General features: G+C 46.8%; 1 protein-coding gene across 2 annotated transcripts in view; it reads left to right on the forward strand.

Moving 5' to 3' along the window:
- LOC143284170 (glutamate receptor ionotropic, kainate 2-like) overlaps window positions 1-18,147 on the forward strand; it is a 42,754-nt gene that overhangs the window by 15,693 nt on the left and 8,914 nt on the right. The window contains exons 4-12 of one of the 2 annotated variants that reach the window (XM_076590832.1): window positions 1,651-1,890; window positions 2,411-2,589; window positions 3,601-3,876; window positions 5,152-5,247; window positions 7,801-7,893; window positions 10,213-10,416; window positions 12,939-13,073; window positions 15,927-16,182; window positions 17,739-17,926. In XM_076590832.1, coding sequence (XP_076446947.1) covers window positions 1,651-1,890; window positions 2,411-2,589; window positions 3,601-3,876; window positions 5,152-5,247; window positions 7,801-7,893; window positions 10,213-10,416; window positions 12,939-13,073; window positions 15,927-16,182; window positions 17,739-17,926 — 1,667 coding nt within the window. The remainder of the gene's footprint in view (window positions 1-1,650; window positions 1,891-2,410; window positions 2,590-3,600; window positions 3,877-5,151; window positions 5,248-7,800; window positions 7,894-10,212; window positions 10,417-12,938; window positions 13,074-15,926; window positions 16,183-17,738; window positions 17,927-18,147) is intronic. The other variant, XM_076590833.1, reaches the window with a different exon arrangement.

The following is an 18,147-nucleotide window of genomic DNA, read 5'->3' on the forward strand; positions in this document are numbered from 1 at the left end:
GATAATTAATACAACACATTTTTTTTCTGGGTGTTTATCTGTGTGGTGTTATAGACCCTTTCATCATCTTGTATTTGAGACAAACTGAAACAAGAGGCAAAGAATTCGTGGCTGACGTGTGATTACAGCTGTGCATCAGCAAGAACGAAAACGCCGTCGGTGAAGGGGGTGTATGAGAGTTGGGTACATAACAATAAAAATAATAATAATAATAATAATGGATACTTATATAGCACACTATCCAGAAATCTGCTCTAGGTGCTTTACAAAAACGCTTTTGTTAACATAATACATCATATCTATGTTACATACACACACCAAAATGTGACTACACACACACACACACACACACACACACACACACACCACACACACACACACATTCACACGCTGCATACATACATTTTAACATACATGTGTATCTAACAGCTACCCTAACACATACGCACACATAGGCAGGCACAAACTTACATAAACACACGCACACACAATACACATTCATATATATGCATATAGTTATGTACACATACATATGTATACACACATAGTCAAGCACAGCTAACGCAAAGGAAGTGGACCTGCCACAATTGAACTTATTGCTGAGGGAAAAGGTGAGTTTTGAGACGAGATTTAAAAGATGCGAGGGAATCAGAATGACGGAGGTTATCAGGGAGCTTGTTCCACGTCTTTGGCGATTGAAAAGAAAATCCAGATCATATTTTTGTTCACCTTCAGAGAAGAGTGTTTGTCGAACCAAAAGTTGTGTGCTGGAAATTGAACAATTCTCTGCCTTTAGCAGCCCGCATCGATCGATATTTCATTGGTTTTGCGATCATATCATAGATCTATCAAAGTTTCAAACTTTCCCTGTCTTCATCACTACTTTAAACAAACAAACAAACAAACAAAACAATCTCCAAATAATGACGGGAAATGACCGTTGTTTGTATTCTTTTAAAAAGAACACACCCATTAATACACGTATGCGAAGTGCCACAGTTCACACTGAATTGATAATGTTGATAGACTTTTGAAAAACATTTTAACTTGATGTTATGCAGGTCTGTTGAAATTTATTTTATTTTCTAGTCGTGAATTTTGGGCGAGAGTTGCGTCAAACATTCTGAATTTTTAGTTCTGATTCTCCTTCTTTCTTCCTTTCTTTTTCCTTTTTTTTTTTCTTCGCGTGCATTGACGATTGTCTTCCTTTTCCACACAATCACAATCGTGATAGTCTTCCTTTTCCGACAGGTGCAATAGCCGAGTGGTTAAAGCGTTGGACTTTCAATCTGAGGGTCCCGGGTTCGAATCACGGTGACGGCGCCTGGTGGGTAAAGGGTGGAGATTTTTACGATCTCTCAGGTCAACATATGTGCACACCTGCTAGTGCCTGAACCCCCTTCGTGTGTATATGCAAGCAGAAGATCAAATACGCACGTTAAAGATCCTGTAATCCATGTCAGCGTTCGGTGGGTTATGGAAACAAGAACATTCCCAGCATGCACACCCCCGAAAGCGGAGTATGGCTGCCTATATGGCGGGGTAAAAACGGTCATACACGTAAAAGCCCACTCGTGTGCATACGAGTGAACGTGGGAGTTGCAGCCCATGAACGCAGAAGAAGAAGAAGAAGTCTTCCTTTTCCCACAGTATACTCGTTCCTGGAGTCACGGAACCTTCTGGCTCTGGTGGGGCCTTACAAGGAAGAGGTGGGACTGGCGGCGGAGTCACAGCGCCTCCCTTACCTGTCCGTCACGGACTTGACGTCAGAGACACGTGACTACACGCTGGAGTTGTCTCCCGACATGGCGGACATAGGCAAAGCCGTTCACGATGTGGTCCACTTCTACTCGTGGAGCAAGATCAGCGTCTTCTACGATGATGACAGAGGTGGGGTGCGGATGGGGCGGGGTGAGGGTGAGGTGATGCGGGTTTTTGTTTGTTTGTTTGTTTGTTTTTTGCATTATTTTGCCTCCTTTTCTGTCTTTTATTTTATTTTATTTTTTATTCTTTGTTTCTGTGACCCCTTTGTGCACATTTCTCTACCTTTTCATCCTGAACGGGCAGTGGTGTCTGATGCAGGAAATGCGTGTTTGCTTGTTTGTTTGTTTGTTTACGTGTGTGTGTGTGTGTTTGTGTGAGTGTGTATAAATTAGTGTGTGTGTGTGCGCGCGCGCATGCGCGTGCGTGTGTGTGCGCGTGCGCTCGCATCGCATCGCATTGCATCGTATGGCATTGTATTGTATCGCATTGAGCGCCTGTAGCATATCAAATCGGATTGTATAGTTTTGCATTGGATTGGATCGTATCCCATCGTATTGCAGTATGTTGCATCGCATTGCATTGTGGTCTGTTGTATTGTTTTGCATTGCATTGCATATCAAATCGCATTGCGTGGTATCGTACCCAGGCGTGCCATTGCTGGAGAATCTGATGACGAACCACACGATGACGGTGCGGGGATGGAGGCTGCCCCGCCTGGCGCAGGACGGGCAGGTGAAGAGGTATCTGGTGGAGATGAGAAAGGTCCAGGCAGAGACCTCTGTTGTCCTCTGCAACAGGGACAACACTCGCAAGATCCTCGAGCAGGTATGACGCAGTTCTGTGGTGGTGGTGAATGGGAAGGTGCTTGGGTGGTTGTGGGGGTAGGTGCATGGGTGGACGGGTGTGTCCTCTGCAATGGGCACAAGACCCACAGGATCCTGTAGCAGGTGACGCCACGTCATCTACCTGCAGTCTGTGTTGTGGGTGTTGGAGCGGTGGTGGGATGTGGATGTGGTAGTTCACTGTGAGCTGGTTTTCTTTCTTTCTGTTTTTTGTGGTGGCGTGGAGGTATGCTAATGGGGTGTAGAGGGTCTTTGGTGTTGTTGTTGTGGTGGTGGTGGTGGTGACGTTTTGCTATTGTTAGGGTTGTGCTTGGGTGGTGGTGGTGGTGGTGGTGGTGGTGGTGTGCGTCATAGGGTGGTTGTGGGGGCTTCATTTGGGTTGCGATGATGGTGGTGGTGGGTATGGGTTGGGGTGGGGATCATCGGGGTTGTGATGGTGGTGGTTTTGGTGGTTGGTGGGTTATTGTCGTGGTGATGGTGTTGTTGGGTGGTGGTGGGTGGGTTATTGTCGTGGTGATGATGTTGTTGGGTGGTGGTGGGTGGGTTATTGTCGTGGTGATGGTGGTGGTGGGTGGGTTATTGTCGTGGTGATGGTGTTGTTGGGTGGTGGTGGGTGGGTTATTGGGGTTTTGATGGTGGTGGTGGGTCTTGTTAATTGCGGTGATGGTGGTGGTGGTTAGGGTGGTGTTCTTGTGTGGTGGTGTGGGTGGGTTGGTAGGTGGGTTAGTGTGTGTGTTTGTGTGTGTGTGTGTGTGTGTGTGTGTGTGTGTGTGTGTGTGTGGCATGCTTGTGTGCAAACACACACACACACACACACACACACACTCACACACACACACACACACACGCGCACACACACACACACGCACGCACGCGTGCGCGCGCACACACACATACACACACACACTGACGCACACACTTCTGTGCGTGCGTATAGGAATATGTATGTGCATAACTGTATACATACACGTTGGTGTATGTGTCCCCTGTGCAGGCACGCCAGCTGGCCATGCTGTCCACCCCTCCTTACCAGTGGATCTTCTACGACCCGGGCCTGGAGGCTACAGACCTGCTGTTGTCCTTCAGTGACGTCCCCGTCAACTTTACCGTCCTCTCCCGACTCCCCCTCAGCCCCATCTCCAGCACCCCGCCCGGCCTAAGCCGCCTCGATCATTATTACGTCATGGAGGCCGCGGATGTGCTGATGTCAGTCCACCATGACTTCAGGAACAAGAGTGCCGGCGGCGCTGGTAATGGTGCCCGGGAGAAGGTGAACCGTATGATTTATCCGATATGGGGGGAAGGTTGTGGTACATTGTATTTTCTTTGTTTACATGTACATGTAGGGAGTCTCTGGTAGAATGTTTTTCTTTGTTCGCGTGCAGGTATACATTGTGAAAGGGAGAGGGAACCTTGTTTCATTCGTTAAGGAGTGTGGGTTAGCGAGTGGCTAGATCGAGAGTTCGCATGGGCGTAGATCTCTCCCATACCCTATGGAGGCGGTTGACGAACATCAGTTGCAAATGACCATTCTGCGATGGCTTCTCCCCCTTTTTTTGTCTTAATTTTTCCCCCATTTTGATGATACATAGACAATTGACAAACGTACATTTATATAAGAAAGGAAAACGGGACAAAATGGAGGAAATACGAAAAAAAAGGAACAATACACTATAACACACAAATAAAGTATTATGAAGAAAACAATTAATTTAAAATGGTTATAAAATACAAGAGAATAATATTCATCCCACCCAAATGTGTCACTTGTAAATACACTAACTTATGTCCAGTCAAAGGTAAGTATGGTAACCTATGTTAGCTTGAAGCTATGTTTCCAATGTGACCATTGCATTATATTCTCCTTTGTGAATCATCAGATAACATAATTTCCAAATGCTGGATTGTATGGGGGGGTCCTTTATCTAACTCTGCACCGCCATCCTGGATACCTCATCACCCCAAACAGCTGGGCACACAGCCTGTGACACGTCCACTGACCACACACAGGGGAGGGTGGAGGGAAGGGGAGCACGCAGTCGACCTGACATCAAAGGGGAGTGAACTGCCAGGGAGAGGTGGGGTGGGGGGAGGAAGAGTGGAGAGGAAGGGCGAGAAGAGGGGAGGGAAGAGAAGGGGTCAGGGACAGGGTGGATGTGGGGGTGACTCTTCACCTGCAGACACACTGTAACACTGTAACACCATTGTCTGTTGTGGATTGTCTGGCTTTGTTGATGTGTGCATTGTCAGTGGTGGATTGTTTGCCTTTGTTTTCATTTACGTTGTTTGCAAAAGCGTCATTTGGGCGAAATTGGTTAGGTGTTGGACGTCTGGTCCAGTGTTCACAACTGATCAGGATTCAAGGCCCCATTTTAGCATGGCATTGTGCTCTTCTTCACAAAGGCATTTTGCCCTGGTTTTCCTCACTCCACCCAGGTGAATGGGTATCTGACTTTGTTGTTGAAAGGAGGTGACTCTTCACCTGCAGACACTGTGCGTGTGTGTGTGTGTGTGTGTGTGCGCACGTGCTTTCTGTCTGTTTCAGGACGACTTTCGCAAAAAGCTGTTTGACATTCAAGGACATCGCAAAGATTTCACGCTGTATTTGATGAAACTGAGTGGTGATCTGCAGCTTAAAGAGGTATGTAAGTAACCATACTACTCTACCCCCCCCCCCCACCCAAGTAACCCTCTCCCCAAGACACTACTCTATCCCCCCCAAGTAACCCTCTCCCCAACACACTACTCTACCCCCCCCCCCAAGCAACCCTCTCCTGGAAACACTACTCTACACCCCCCCCCCCCCAAGTAACCCTCTCCTGGAAACACTACTCTACCCCCCCCCCCCCCAAGTAACCCTCTCCTGGAAACACTACTCTACACCCCCCCCCCCCCCCAAGTAACCCTCTCCTGGAAACACTGCTCTACCCCCCCCCCCCCCAAGTAACCCTCTCCTGGAAACACTACTCTACACCCCCCCCCCCCAAGTAACCCTCTCCTGGAAACACTACTCTACACCACCCCCCCCCAAGTAACCCTCTCCCCAAAACACTACTCTACACCCCCCCCCCCCCAAGTAACCCTCTCCCCAAGACTCTACCCTACCCTCCAAGTAACCCTCTCAAGATACTACTCTAATCCCCCCCGCCCCTCCCCAAGTAACCCTCTCCCCAAGACACTAGTCTACCCCCCAAGTAACCCTCTCCCCAAGACACTAATCTACCCCCCCAAGTAACCCTCTCCCCAAGACACTACTCTACCCCCCAAGTAACCCTCTCCCCAAGACACTACTCTACCCCCCACCCCCACCCTCGTAACCCTCTCCCCAAGACAATACTCTACCCCCCCCCCCCCAAGTAACCCTCTCCCCAAGACACTACTCTACCCCCACCCCCTTAAGTAACTTTCTCCCCAGGACTCAACTCAACCCCCCTCACCCCACAAGTAACCTCATTATTATAACCCCCCCCCCCCGAGTAACCCTCTCCCCAAGACACTACTAAAGGCGTGGGGGGTAAAGTAGTGTCCTGGGCAGAAGGTTACATGGATGGTAGTGTCTTAGGGAGAGGGTTACTTGGGGGGAGTAGGGTAGTGTCTTGGGGAGAGGGTTACTTGGGGGGGAAGAGTAGTAAGGTTACTTGTGGGGTGAGGGGGGATTGAGTTGAGTCCTGGGAAGAAAGTTACTTAAGGGGGTCGGGGGCGTGTAGAGTAGTGTATTGGGGAGAGGGTTACTTGGGGGGTGTGGGGGGGGGGAGAGTAGTAAGGTTACTTGTAGGGTGGGGGGGTTGAGTTGAGTCCTGGGGAGAAAGTTACTTAAGGGGGACGGGGGGTGTAGAGTAGTGTATTGGGGAGAGGGTTACTTGGGGGGGGGGGGGAGAGTAGTAAGGTTACTTGTGGGGTGGGGGGGGGGATTGAGTTGAGTCCTGGGGAGAAAGTTACTTAAGGGGGACGGGGGGTGTAGAGTAGTGTATTGGGGAGAGGGTTACTTGGGGGGGGGGAGAGTAGTAAGGTTACTTGTGGGGTGGGGGGGGGGATTGAGTTGAGTCCTGGGGAGAAAGTTACTTAAGGGGGGCGGGGGGGTGTAGAGTAGTGTCTTGGGGAGAGGGTTACTTGGGTGGGAAGAGTAGTAAGGTTACTTGTGGGGTGGGGGGGGGTTGAGTTGAGTCCTGGGGAGAAAGTTACTTAAGGGGGGGGAAGGGGGGTTCGGCGGGGGGGGGGGGGGTGTGTGTGTGTGTAGAGAAGTGTCTTGGGGAGAGGGTTACTTGGGGGGGGGGGGGGAAGAGTAGTAAGGTTACTTGTGGGGTGGGGAGGTTGAGTTGAGTCCTGGGGAGAAAGTTACTTAAGGCGGGCGGGGGGGGGGGGGGGGGGGGGGGGTGTAGAGTAGTGTCTTGGGGAGAGGGTTACTTGGGTGGGAAGAGTAGTAAGGTTACTTGTGGGGTGGGGTGGGGGGGTTGAGTTGAGTCCTGGGGAGAAAGTTACTTAAGGGGGGGGGGGGGTAGTGTAGTGTCTTGGGGAGAGGGTTACCCACCACCTCCTCCCAGAGCACCTACCATACATCTGGTACCTCTTCACTCTATGCCCCACCCCACCCCACCCAAGTAACCTTCTCCCCAAGACACTACTCAGCCTACACCAGTGACCCTCTACCCACTGTTCTTTCTTTATCTCCCAGTAATCTTTTTCCAGAGTTGTAGTTGCTGTTGTTGTTTTTACCCCTCCCCCCCCCCCCTTCTACTTGTTTTACTTTTCTTACTCAAATATAACCCAGTTGACAATTGTTTTCTTTCTCTGACGTTTATTCCACTTGCTATAATATCATAATCAATGTCATATCTGTATGTCGTCAAGTAAAAAATAAAAAAAGAAGAAAAAGAGAAGAAGAATGAAAACCTTTGAAAAAAAGAAAGAAAGAAAGAAATGAATGAAATAAAATAGATGAATAGATTTAAGAAGAAAAAAAAAAGATTAACACAAAATCACAGCTGTTAGCTGGTTGCTCCACTGTTTTCTTCAGTTTTCTTCAGTTTAACGTCTATTCACTATAAGTGTTTTTAGACGGTTGCTCCACTGTCTGTCTGTACATGTGTGAAATGTTTACTGAATAAAGTTTTGTTTAAACCAAATGATTAAAGAAAAATAAAGAAGAAAAAAAATAGAGATGAAAAAAGAAAGTGAAGTGTATGTGTGTGGGCAGTTCGGCAAGTGGCGTTCAAGGTTGGAGCTGTACCAGAACATGAACACAGTGAAGCTTGATCTGGACCACACCGCTCGTGTGGTCATGATTGAGGTCAGGGAGGGGGTGGGGGTTAGGGATGGGTGTGTGTGTGTGGGGGACATGGAAGTTGTGTGTGTGTGTGTGTGTGTGTGAGTGGGGGGAGGGGGGAGGTTGGGGCTGAAAACTATGGACGTTGAAGATTTCATCGTTTAGTTCAGTGAACTCTCGCTCAGTCTCTGTCTCTGTATGTGTGTGCATATCTCCCTCCCTCCCTGTTCTGTGTACTGTCCAAACCTTGGAGACTAACAACTGAAACAAGAGATGCAAAGCCTTCAAGACTCACTTGTGATACACTTAAAAAAAATCTAATCGTTAAAATGTGTTCAGTATTTGTTATTATGAAACTTCGGGTTAAAAGAAAGAAAAAAAAAAGTCCTAACGGCAGATTCGAACCCCGCGTGTTCGGGTGAGAAGAAACTGTCTTATCCATTACACTATCGTGGCTACTTAGCTGATGTTCAAAAATATGATATTTAAAGATGCTTTTTTAAAAGGATGATAAATCGATTGCGGTATTCGCAGTGAGAACGCTGTTTAAATCATATTATTCTGGTGTATCTTGGGCATTCAAAAATTTTTTAAGGGCAATAAAAAATTCTTTTTAAGTCCGCGGTAAAGGAGACGTGTGATTGCCTATCGCCGCAGTCACACTGCATCATTTAGCCGTTTTCTCTGGATCTAGATAGATGTTCTCGTTTAGTTATGCCCGGTTGACACGGTCAAATCAATTTCTCTTTTATGTTCATTCTAGTTTTATACTTTTAAAGTTGATATGAAAATTGAATATTTTGTTAAACTAATAACATGTAGAGCCAAGTACAAGCACTTCAAAACGTTGTATGAAGTTAAAAGGACTTCATTTTGAGAAAAGTCAAGACTGAAATTTTTGCGTTTCATCAATTCAAGGGTATTAACTCTCATGGTTTATTATTTTTAACTGTGAATTCCGACTAATTCTATGGATATCTTTATGGCAGTTTGGGCCATAATCCAGTAAGTGATGAGGCGTTCACAAATCTTTCTCTGAATAAATATTTAACTGTCTCCTCCTCCAACTTTTCATCACATGTTGTCGTGTATTGTCGATTGAATATAGGATTGAACGGGCAGGTCAACAACTTGAAACAAAATGGCGCCGTTCGCGTTCGCGAAGAATATGAGCATGCGCTTTGAATATGTATAATTATGTGTACGCAGTTGATTTTTGCCCATGACCTTCAGGGCTCAGCCAATAGAACTATAAAGTCCACTCATCGTATTGATTTTAGCATTTTCCGAAAAAGACCACTTGGGCGAATGAACATAGTGAAAGCCCTGTACACTGAGAGTAAAACACACAAGCTTTTTATGTATTGAGTATAATTTCAAAATGTAATATTTAAGATGAGAAAGATCAGTTTAAAGCAAATTAAGTCCCCTAGCATTAATTACAGATTAATTTCCCTTTTTTACTATCAGCACCAAACGTTTGCAAAATAAATATAACTTCCATGCTTAGCAAAAGAAGTTCCTGTTTGAACAAAAAATGATAAAAATGACTGCTCTTGTTGTTGTGTCAGAATATCATATCAAAGTGCCAAGTTTAGAGAATAAAAAAAAAAAACAACAGTAAATTCAGTTTGCATATAATTTGGCTTCTTTTTTTTTCTTCTTTTTTTGTGTGCCCATCCCAGACGTGAAATATTGTTTTAAACAAGATGACTGGAAAGAACTGAATTTTTCCTATTTTTATGCCTAGTTTGGTGTCAACTGACAAAGTATTTGCAGAGAAAATGGCAATGTTAAAGTTTACCACACAGACACACAAACACACACAGACAACCGAACACTGGGTTAAAACATAGACTCACTTTGTTTACACAAGTGAGTCAAAAAACGGCACATTACCCCCCTGTCACTTGTGCTTTAAAGTAATGACAAAGTGCCAAAGTGTCGCCAGTTTCTTATTAATTTACATTGTTTCGATTGTTTTTCCTTTGTGTTCCATTTTATGTTTTGCACCCTTTTGTTCTGATTAGTACCTACTATGTCACTAGAGCTTTACAGCTAATAACATTAAACAATTCAGTGTTCAGTGCTCTCTCTCTCTCTCTCTCTCTCTCTCTCTCTCTCTCTCTATATATATATATATATATATATATATATATGTGTGTGTGTGTGTGTGTGTGTGTGTGTGTGTACATGAATATTATTTTTTTTCTTAATTATTTTTGTTGTTGTTTTTGTTGTTGCTTTTGTTTTGTTGTTAAATTACATTATGATTGTCGTCATCATCATCATCATCACCGTTTTATTATCACCCTGTGCCCTCCTCACCCCATCTCCACCCAGGATCCGCCCTTTACGATGAAGAGGGTTGACTTCTCCTCCCGCAAGGGCAACGACCGCTTTGAGGGATTCGCTGTGGACCTTCTTGAAGAGATTGCCAAAATGCTGAAGTTTGATTATGAGATCTACCTGGTGCACGACGGAAAGTTCGGCTCCAAGCAGAGTGACGGCCAGTGGAACGGCATGATTGGGGAACTGCTAGCTGGGGTGGGTTGCAGGGTGTATTCTTGGGTAGGTAGGTTGTGGCTGGATGGGTGGGTAGGATATGTCTGCCTGGGGGGCGGGTAGTTTGTGGCCAGTTGGTGTAGGTTGTATTAGTTTGTGACTGGCTGGGTAGGTTGACCAGGGAAGGTTGGGGTAATCTGTGAGTGGTCGGGTAGGTTGTGGCTTCTTGAGGTATGTGGTACGCTGTAGATTGCAGCTGGTTTGGTGGGTAGGTCGTGGGTGGTTGGTGGGTAATCTGTGGGTGGTTGGGTAGGCTGTGGAAAGTTCGGGTAGGCTGTAGGTTCCTTACTGCCTAAATACCTTTAATTTTAGGCTCTGGCAGTATAAAAGTGTTAATAAATCATCATCTGTAGGTTGTAGCTGGTTTGGGTAGTTGTGGTTGATTGGGGGTAGACTGTGGTTGGGGTAGGCTGAGGTTGTTCGGTGTAGGTAGTGGCTGGAGTTAGGCTACGGGTGGATGGGTAGGCTGTCACTGGTTGGGTGGGTTGTGGCTGTGGCTGGGTGGTCGGGGTAGGCTGTGGTTGGTTTATGTAGGTGGTGGTTGGTTAGGTTATGGGTGGTTGGGGTAAGTTGTTGGTTGTGGTTAGGTTGTGGTTATGGCTGTGGTTGATTGAGTAGGTTATCTGTGGTTTAGGTAGGTTGTGGCTGGTTGGGGTGTGCTGTGTCTGTGGTTGGGGTAGGCTGTTGGTGGATGGGTTGGTTGCGGTTCAGTGGTTGGGTAGATTACGGGTGGTCGCGATATGCTGTGGTTGATCGGTTACGTTGTGAGTTGTTGGGATAGGCTGTAGGTTGTGGCTTTGGTTTATTGGGTAGGTTGCAAGTGGTTTTAGTAGGTGGTCTGTGGTTGGGATAGGCTATGACTGGTTTGGGTAGACTGAGACTGGTTTGGGATGGCTGTGGCTGGTTTGGGAAGGCTGTGACTGGTTTGGGATGGCTGTGGTTTGTTTGGGAAGGCTGTGGTTGGTTTGGGAAGGCTATGTCTGGTTTGGGATGGCTGTGACTGGTTTGGGAAGGCTGTGAGTGGATGTTGTAGGCTGTGGCTGGTTTGGGAGGCTGTGACTGGTTTGGGAAGGCTGTGACTGGTTTGGTTAGGCTGGTTTGGGTAGGCTGTGACTGGTTTGGGTAGGCTATGGTTGGTTTGGGAAGGCTGTGACTGGTTTGGGTAGGCTGTGACTGGTTTGAGTAGGCTGGTTTGGGTAGGTTGTGGCTGGTTTGGGAAAGCTGTGGTTGGTTTGGATAGGCTGTGGTTGGTTTAGTAAGGCTGTGACTAGTTTGGGAAGGCTGTGGTTTGTTTGGGAAGGCTGTGACTGGGTTGGGCAGACTGGCTGGTTTGGGAAGGCTATGTCTGGTTTGGGAAAGCTGTGACTGGTTTGGGAAGGCTGTGACTGGTTTGGGAAGGCTGTGACTGGTTTGGGAAAGCTGTGGTTGGTTTAGTAAGGTTGTGGCTGGTTTGGGAAGGCTGTGATTGGTTTGGATAGGCTGTGACTGGTTTGGGAAGGCTGTGGCTGGTTTAGGAAGGCTGTGACTGGTTTAGGAAGGCTGTGGCTGGTTTGGGTAGTCTGTGACTGGTTTGGGTAGTCTGTGACTGGTTTTGGAAGGCTGTTGCTGGTTTGGGAAGGCTCGTGACTGGTTTGGGTAGGCTGTGGCTGGTTTGGGTAGGCCGTGACTGGTTTGGGAAGGCTGTGGCTGAATGATTACGTTGTGTCTGATTGGGGCGGGCTGTAGCTGGTTGGGTTGTATGGTTTTAGTTGTCTGAGGTTCTTTTGGTGGTCAGTTTTTTTCTTTAGGATTTGAATGTGTAGGGGAGCAATGGGTAATTGACGTGACATTGACATTGACTGCAACTGAATAATTTGGGTTGTTTTCGTGTTTTTTTTTGTTTTTGTTTTTTTTGTTTTTGTTTGTTTGTTTGTTTTTTTACTTGCATTGATCTGGCCTTACTTGATGTGTCTTGTGTTGACTTAATCGACTCGGCATTGACTTCAGCTAAACTAAATTGAAATTGGATTGACCAGTATAGACAAAAACTGACCTGATCTGACTCGTCTTCGCAAAATAATAGAATTAAACTGAAATGGGTGGACTTTTCTTGCCTATAGACTTGAATTAAACTGAAATTATTTGACTTGTATTACCAATAAACCTGATTTAAACTTAACTGAAATAACTTTGCTTGGCTTGATTATAGACTAGAATTAAAGTGAACTGACTCGACTTATCTTACACAAGACTTGAATTAAACTCAATGGAACTGGCTATACCTGGCTTGACTGTGGTCTAGAATTTCACTCAACTGACTCGACGTCACGTGACTGACTTGCCTTGACGTCTTAACAATCGTAAAGAATTCCACTGAACTGTTGTGACGTGGCTTGACTGCAAAGCTTGTCTAAACTATTGTTTAGAATCCAGCTGAACTGACGTGACTTGATCTGTGACCTGCCTTTACTATCGTCTATAATTCAACTGAACTGACGTTCCCTGACTTGTGCCTGGTCTTTCAGAACGCCACCATGTCTGTGGCCCCCATGAGCATCAACTCTGAACGGGAGGAGGCGGTGGACTTCACCAAGCCCTTCATGACCCGCTATATCAACGTCGTCATGAGGGTGCCCCGCAGGAAGACCCTTCACTTCGAGGTCAGTACAGTTAGCGCCACTAGAGCCCAGTGAAACGATCAGCTGGTTTGCTCTCCGAATTGCGTTCTCTTTATCCAGTGCTTGGGTCTTAGTGTTAGGAAGTTTCTTTATTCGATGGAACAGAGTCATTCATCAGACCCTCTCGACTCAGCTGATTGACAACGTCTCGGGGAGCGGTGGCGGTGACCGCGGCTAGGGGACACCCGGAAAAATTGGTCTGGAGGCTGGCCAGTGGACGGTCCCTGGGACCTGGGGCTTTCAAACTCGGCTGAGTTGATAGCGTCGATGGTCTGCGCTCACCTCGTGTATAGCTGCCACTTTCGGATTTTTGACACTCTAGAGGCCCCTTCTGAAAATGGAGTATGACTGCCTACATGGCAGGGGTAAAAACGGTCATACACATAAAAGCCCACTCGTGTGTACGCATAAACGTGAGAGTCACAGCCCACGATCGGAGAAGATAAGAAGTAAATCTCTAGAGGCCAGTTGCTATTTGCTATGGGTACCTTCTTTGTGGCTCATGATACTGGTATTCAGGACGCTAATTTACTGAACACCCTTTTGATCCCCACCCTTAAATGTTCCCCAGTAAAAAAAAAAAAAAAGTAAGGTATGTTTACTACGTTTTCTTCTGTGTGTTTTCATTTAAGAGTGTGAACTGTTCTGAACTTTTATTTTTTTCCTTTTGTTCTGTTAAACGCACAAGTATTGAAAACTGAATATATATATATATATATATATATATATATATATATATATGAACAACAATATGCATTTGCTGTAGAGGCTTCAAGTTCGTGGTGCTGTATGCCGCTCTACTTGAGGTAGCTCTTCAATATGTCCTTTAACCATAATTTGTGCCTTCCGTGTCTGGATAAGCCTTTCTTGAACTGACCATACATCAGTTAGCTGGGAATGAGACTGTCGTTCATTGCCAACCCAACGAAGCTGAGCCTTCAGCAACATTGACTCAATGCTCGTTGAGCTAGTTCTGTCCAGCACTTCTTGCTTTTTCCTGTCAGCAGGTGTTCATGATCATGCACAGCGATCTCATATGGAACTGTTCCAGCTGCTTGATGTGCCGGCGATACGGGTCCACGATACGGGTCATAGAGCAGTGGAGAAATGACGACAGCTTTGTAGACCTTGATTTTTGTTGACAGTCTGATGCCTTTCTGCTGCAGGACCTTCACTCTCAGTGTTCGGCCTTTTGAATTCTGGGTGTGATCTCTTTGTCCAGTGAACCGTCTGCACAGATTTCACTGCCAAGGTATTTTTGAAATCCTATACACACTTCAGCTGGACTCTATCAATGTTGATGTTTTGCTGGGGCAGGCTTGTGTTCGGAGCTGCTTGGACAGGACCCCTCTTTTCCGCAGGCTGATCGTCAGTCTTGAACGCCTTGACGCTTCTGCAGATGGTGCCAGTCTTTGTTCGGACGGAGAGGCGGCGGAGGTCAAGCACAGATTCATATGAGCGATACTTGATGTACAAGCCCAAGTCTTAAGTATTTCACAGCATGATATAGTACCTGCCTGAAAAACACGTTGCACAGCATAGGGGCGCACACACAGTCCTAATTCACCTTGTTTGGGATGGAGCAGATGTTTGTGTAGTCACCGTTTATGTCACGTTGTCATGGAAAAGCTTTAACAGAGTGGTGAACTTCCGTGGGCAGCCCGGCTTCGTGAGAATGGTCCAAAATAATACCTGCTGAAGGTGTCAATTGTTTTGGTCAGATTTGTCAACACTGCTTACAAGTCCATTCGTTGCTCAATGCACTTTTCATGGATTTGCCGCACAGCAAACACCATGTATGTAGCAATGTGAGCAGGGCAGAAGCCACGCTGGGCTTCAGGTAGGTTGCTCTCAAAGACACTGGAGACGAGCCTGTTGAGGAGGATGCGGGCCAGAATCTTACCAGCAATGGAGAGTAGGGATATTCCTCTGTATTTTCCACTGTCTGATTTTGCTCCTTTGTTCTTATGCAGTGCCACTATGGTAGCATCTCTGAGGTCTGATGACATACATTCTTCCTCCCAGATGGCAGAGAGAACGTCATGGGATGCTTTATAGACTGTAGTTCGAAGTGCCTTGTACAGTTTAGCAGGAATTCCATTTTTCCCAGGGGCTTTACCACAGTTCATATGCTTTATGGCAGTCCTGTGTTTGTAGCGTATATGTGTTAGATGAAGGAATTTGTTCATCTCTCTCTCTCTCTCTCTCTCTCTCTCTCTCTCTCTCCCCTCTCTGTCTCACATATATACACACATGCGCGCACTGGTACACACACACACACACACACACACACACACACGTGCGCACGCACGCCGCGCGCTGCCATAAATACACACACACACACACACACACACACACAATCTAAACCATCATCCTCAAAGCTGAAGTAATGCCCTCTTCCATCATGATATGCCTCGCTCTCACACACTGACATGGGCTGTGAACAAGAGAGAAAAAAAACAAAAAAACACCTACAACAACAAACACACACACGAGAAAGATTTGAGCACAAGATACATTTGTATGATCCCCAGCAATCAATCGCTGAGGTCATGTGCCATCCTGAACAGGGTAGCGCATCATAATATCTTTCACTGGTAGCGCGACTCACGTTCATCCACCCCAGTGCCCTCTACGCCACCATCAGCTTTTTTATTTTATTTCACAATACAACCCACCACCCGGCCTCACCCACCACCCAGCTTCACCCACCACCCATTCACCAAACCCATCGCATGAGTTTGTGCACTGAGAAGAATGAATGTGTGCATGTCGTAGACACCTTGTAGCGAATAAACAGCACGCACACAAGAAGACAGCTGTGCTGTGTTGCAGTTCCTGAAAGCTCTGTCTCTCCACGTGTGGATCAGCGTCCTGCTCGCCTTCCTCGTCGTCTCGGTCGTCCTGTATGTGCTGGAGAAGCCCCTCACCTGCTGCTTCTCCGCCTCCTCCCGGTGCAGTGCCTCCCCCTCCTCCCCAAGAGAGGGCTGGAGACACCGTGACCCTCCCCATACGATGCGAGAGTCGTTCTTTGTCATCATCGGAACTGTACTGCAAGGCAGCACCGATTTTACGCCTGGCACTGTAGCCGGTAAGTGGGGGTGGGCGGAGGGTAGGTGTGGGCTGGTAATGTGGGTGCGAGTGTGTGGGTGGGTGGGTGGTGGTGGTGGTGTGTGTGTGTGTGTGTGTGTGTGTGTGTGTGTGTGTGTGTTATACATCATAAACCTACACGCACAAGTACATAATACACGGACAAGCGTGTGCACACACAAAACACGCAACCAAACACACCCGCACACGCACAGATGCGACCAGCAGAAGTTCAAGAGGCACATCAGTTAGTAGGACAGTAGGCAGGCCGAACGGAAGAGGTGTGTATTGAGAGACTTTTAAACTGAACAGGGGAATCCAAGTGAAGGACTCAGAAGGACAGTTTGTTCCGCACCACTGTTAATTGCCATCACTTTAGAATCGGCAGCCAAGCTTAAAGATTTAGGAGTACAGATCAGATCTAAAGTAAGTCACAAAGTTATGCGGTTGCAGTATAGCTTATGACTTCAAAGCACGTGGTAACTAGTTTGTGATGTATCCAGTGAGAGATGGACAGCCAGTGCAGTTTCTTAAGAAGAAGGGTTATAAAAAAAAAATGATGGGTTTGTTTTGATGCTCTAAATATTAGCCTGTCAGCACTTACATACATACATAGTAGGTCGCTTGTAGTGTCAGATGATGACATCTATATGCCTCTCAGTCACTTTTCATGTGGACCCGCATATGGCTGTGGAGTCCCTCTTTGGATCAGTGTTGGCGTCCGCAGTGAGGACAGGGAAACTGATGAGCATTGCTGCTGCTTCCTTCCTCTTGCCACGGGTCTTGGTGATGCTGCTGTAGTGGTTCTTGTCGAAGCTTTCATGTGCATGCTTTGTCATGCACGCCAACCAGTCCTGTTCTGTGTATGCTCCTCTTTCCCCCCCCCCCCTTTTTTTCTATGCTTTGTGGTGGTGGTGGTGGGAGGGCGGGGGCGAGGGGCTGTGGAGGGTGGGGGGGGCCGGAGGGGGGAGGTGGGGGGAAGGGGGGTTACAACATTCGCAGTGATGACATTACTATCGTCTTTGAAGCATCTTGAGGGCCTTTCTTGCTTTCTTTTACCAAGGCAGAGTTCGCCATGGAGGAGACGCTTGACATGTTATATATATATATTTTGTATCTTCTTTTTTTTATTCAGTCGTTTCTGACCATGACCATCAGAACAGCAGAGGAGGCAACTGCTGTCCCGACTATCTGAGCAAGAATTTAACAGTAGCGGACGGTCTTGCCCAAGTAACATCCTCACTCTCTCCGGCCAAGAAGGCTTTAGGACAGTCAGCGTTGGGGTTGTGCCCAGAGGCCAGCAAGATCCCAGTGCTTCAGCACTAAGAGCCAGTGCAGTTCTGCTTCTCAGTCTGGGAATCATAGTCCTTCACAAAAGCATAAACTATAAATGAATTCTCATTGCAGCGGATGAATCATTGATCATACAGATTTCACTTTGCTGTTGGCCCAACTTGAATTTAGGTCAGTCTCTAATATGAGCCAAGTATCGAGTCTATAAAGTACATAACTTATATAACATAGATTTGATGCACGCCCTTAGCCCTTACTCCCCAGGCCGCATCCTGATAAGCTCGTGGATGTTCTTCGCGCTGATCCTGACCTCGTCCTACACGGCCAACCTGGCGGCCTTCCTGACCGTGAAGCAGATCAACACGCCCATCTGGTCTGTCATGGACCTCGCTAAGCAGACACACATCAAGTACGGCACCGTGAAGAGCAGCGGAGTTGTGGCATTCTTCAAGGTGTGTGTGTGTGTGCTTGACAAGAATTGAAAGAAATAACCAACATAATTCAAGCGTTCATTTTGTGCAGGGTAGGCTCTCAAGGCCTGACAATATCTTTAGGTTTATGTGTAGGTCAGTGCAGTATCCACATTTCTTCCCCTGTACTCTTTCCATTCAGCCTCTTTTCGAAGACTTAAAAAGTTGTAAATTGGTTTAATACATTGTAATATGTACTCTAC

This window comes from Babylonia areolata, chromosome 7 (assembly GCF_041734735.1).
Source record: "Babylonia areolata isolate BAREFJ2019XMU chromosome 7, ASM4173473v1, whole genome shotgun sequence".
Taxonomy (NCBI): Eukaryota; Metazoa; Mollusca; class Gastropoda; order Neogastropoda; family Buccinidae; genus Babylonia; species Babylonia areolata.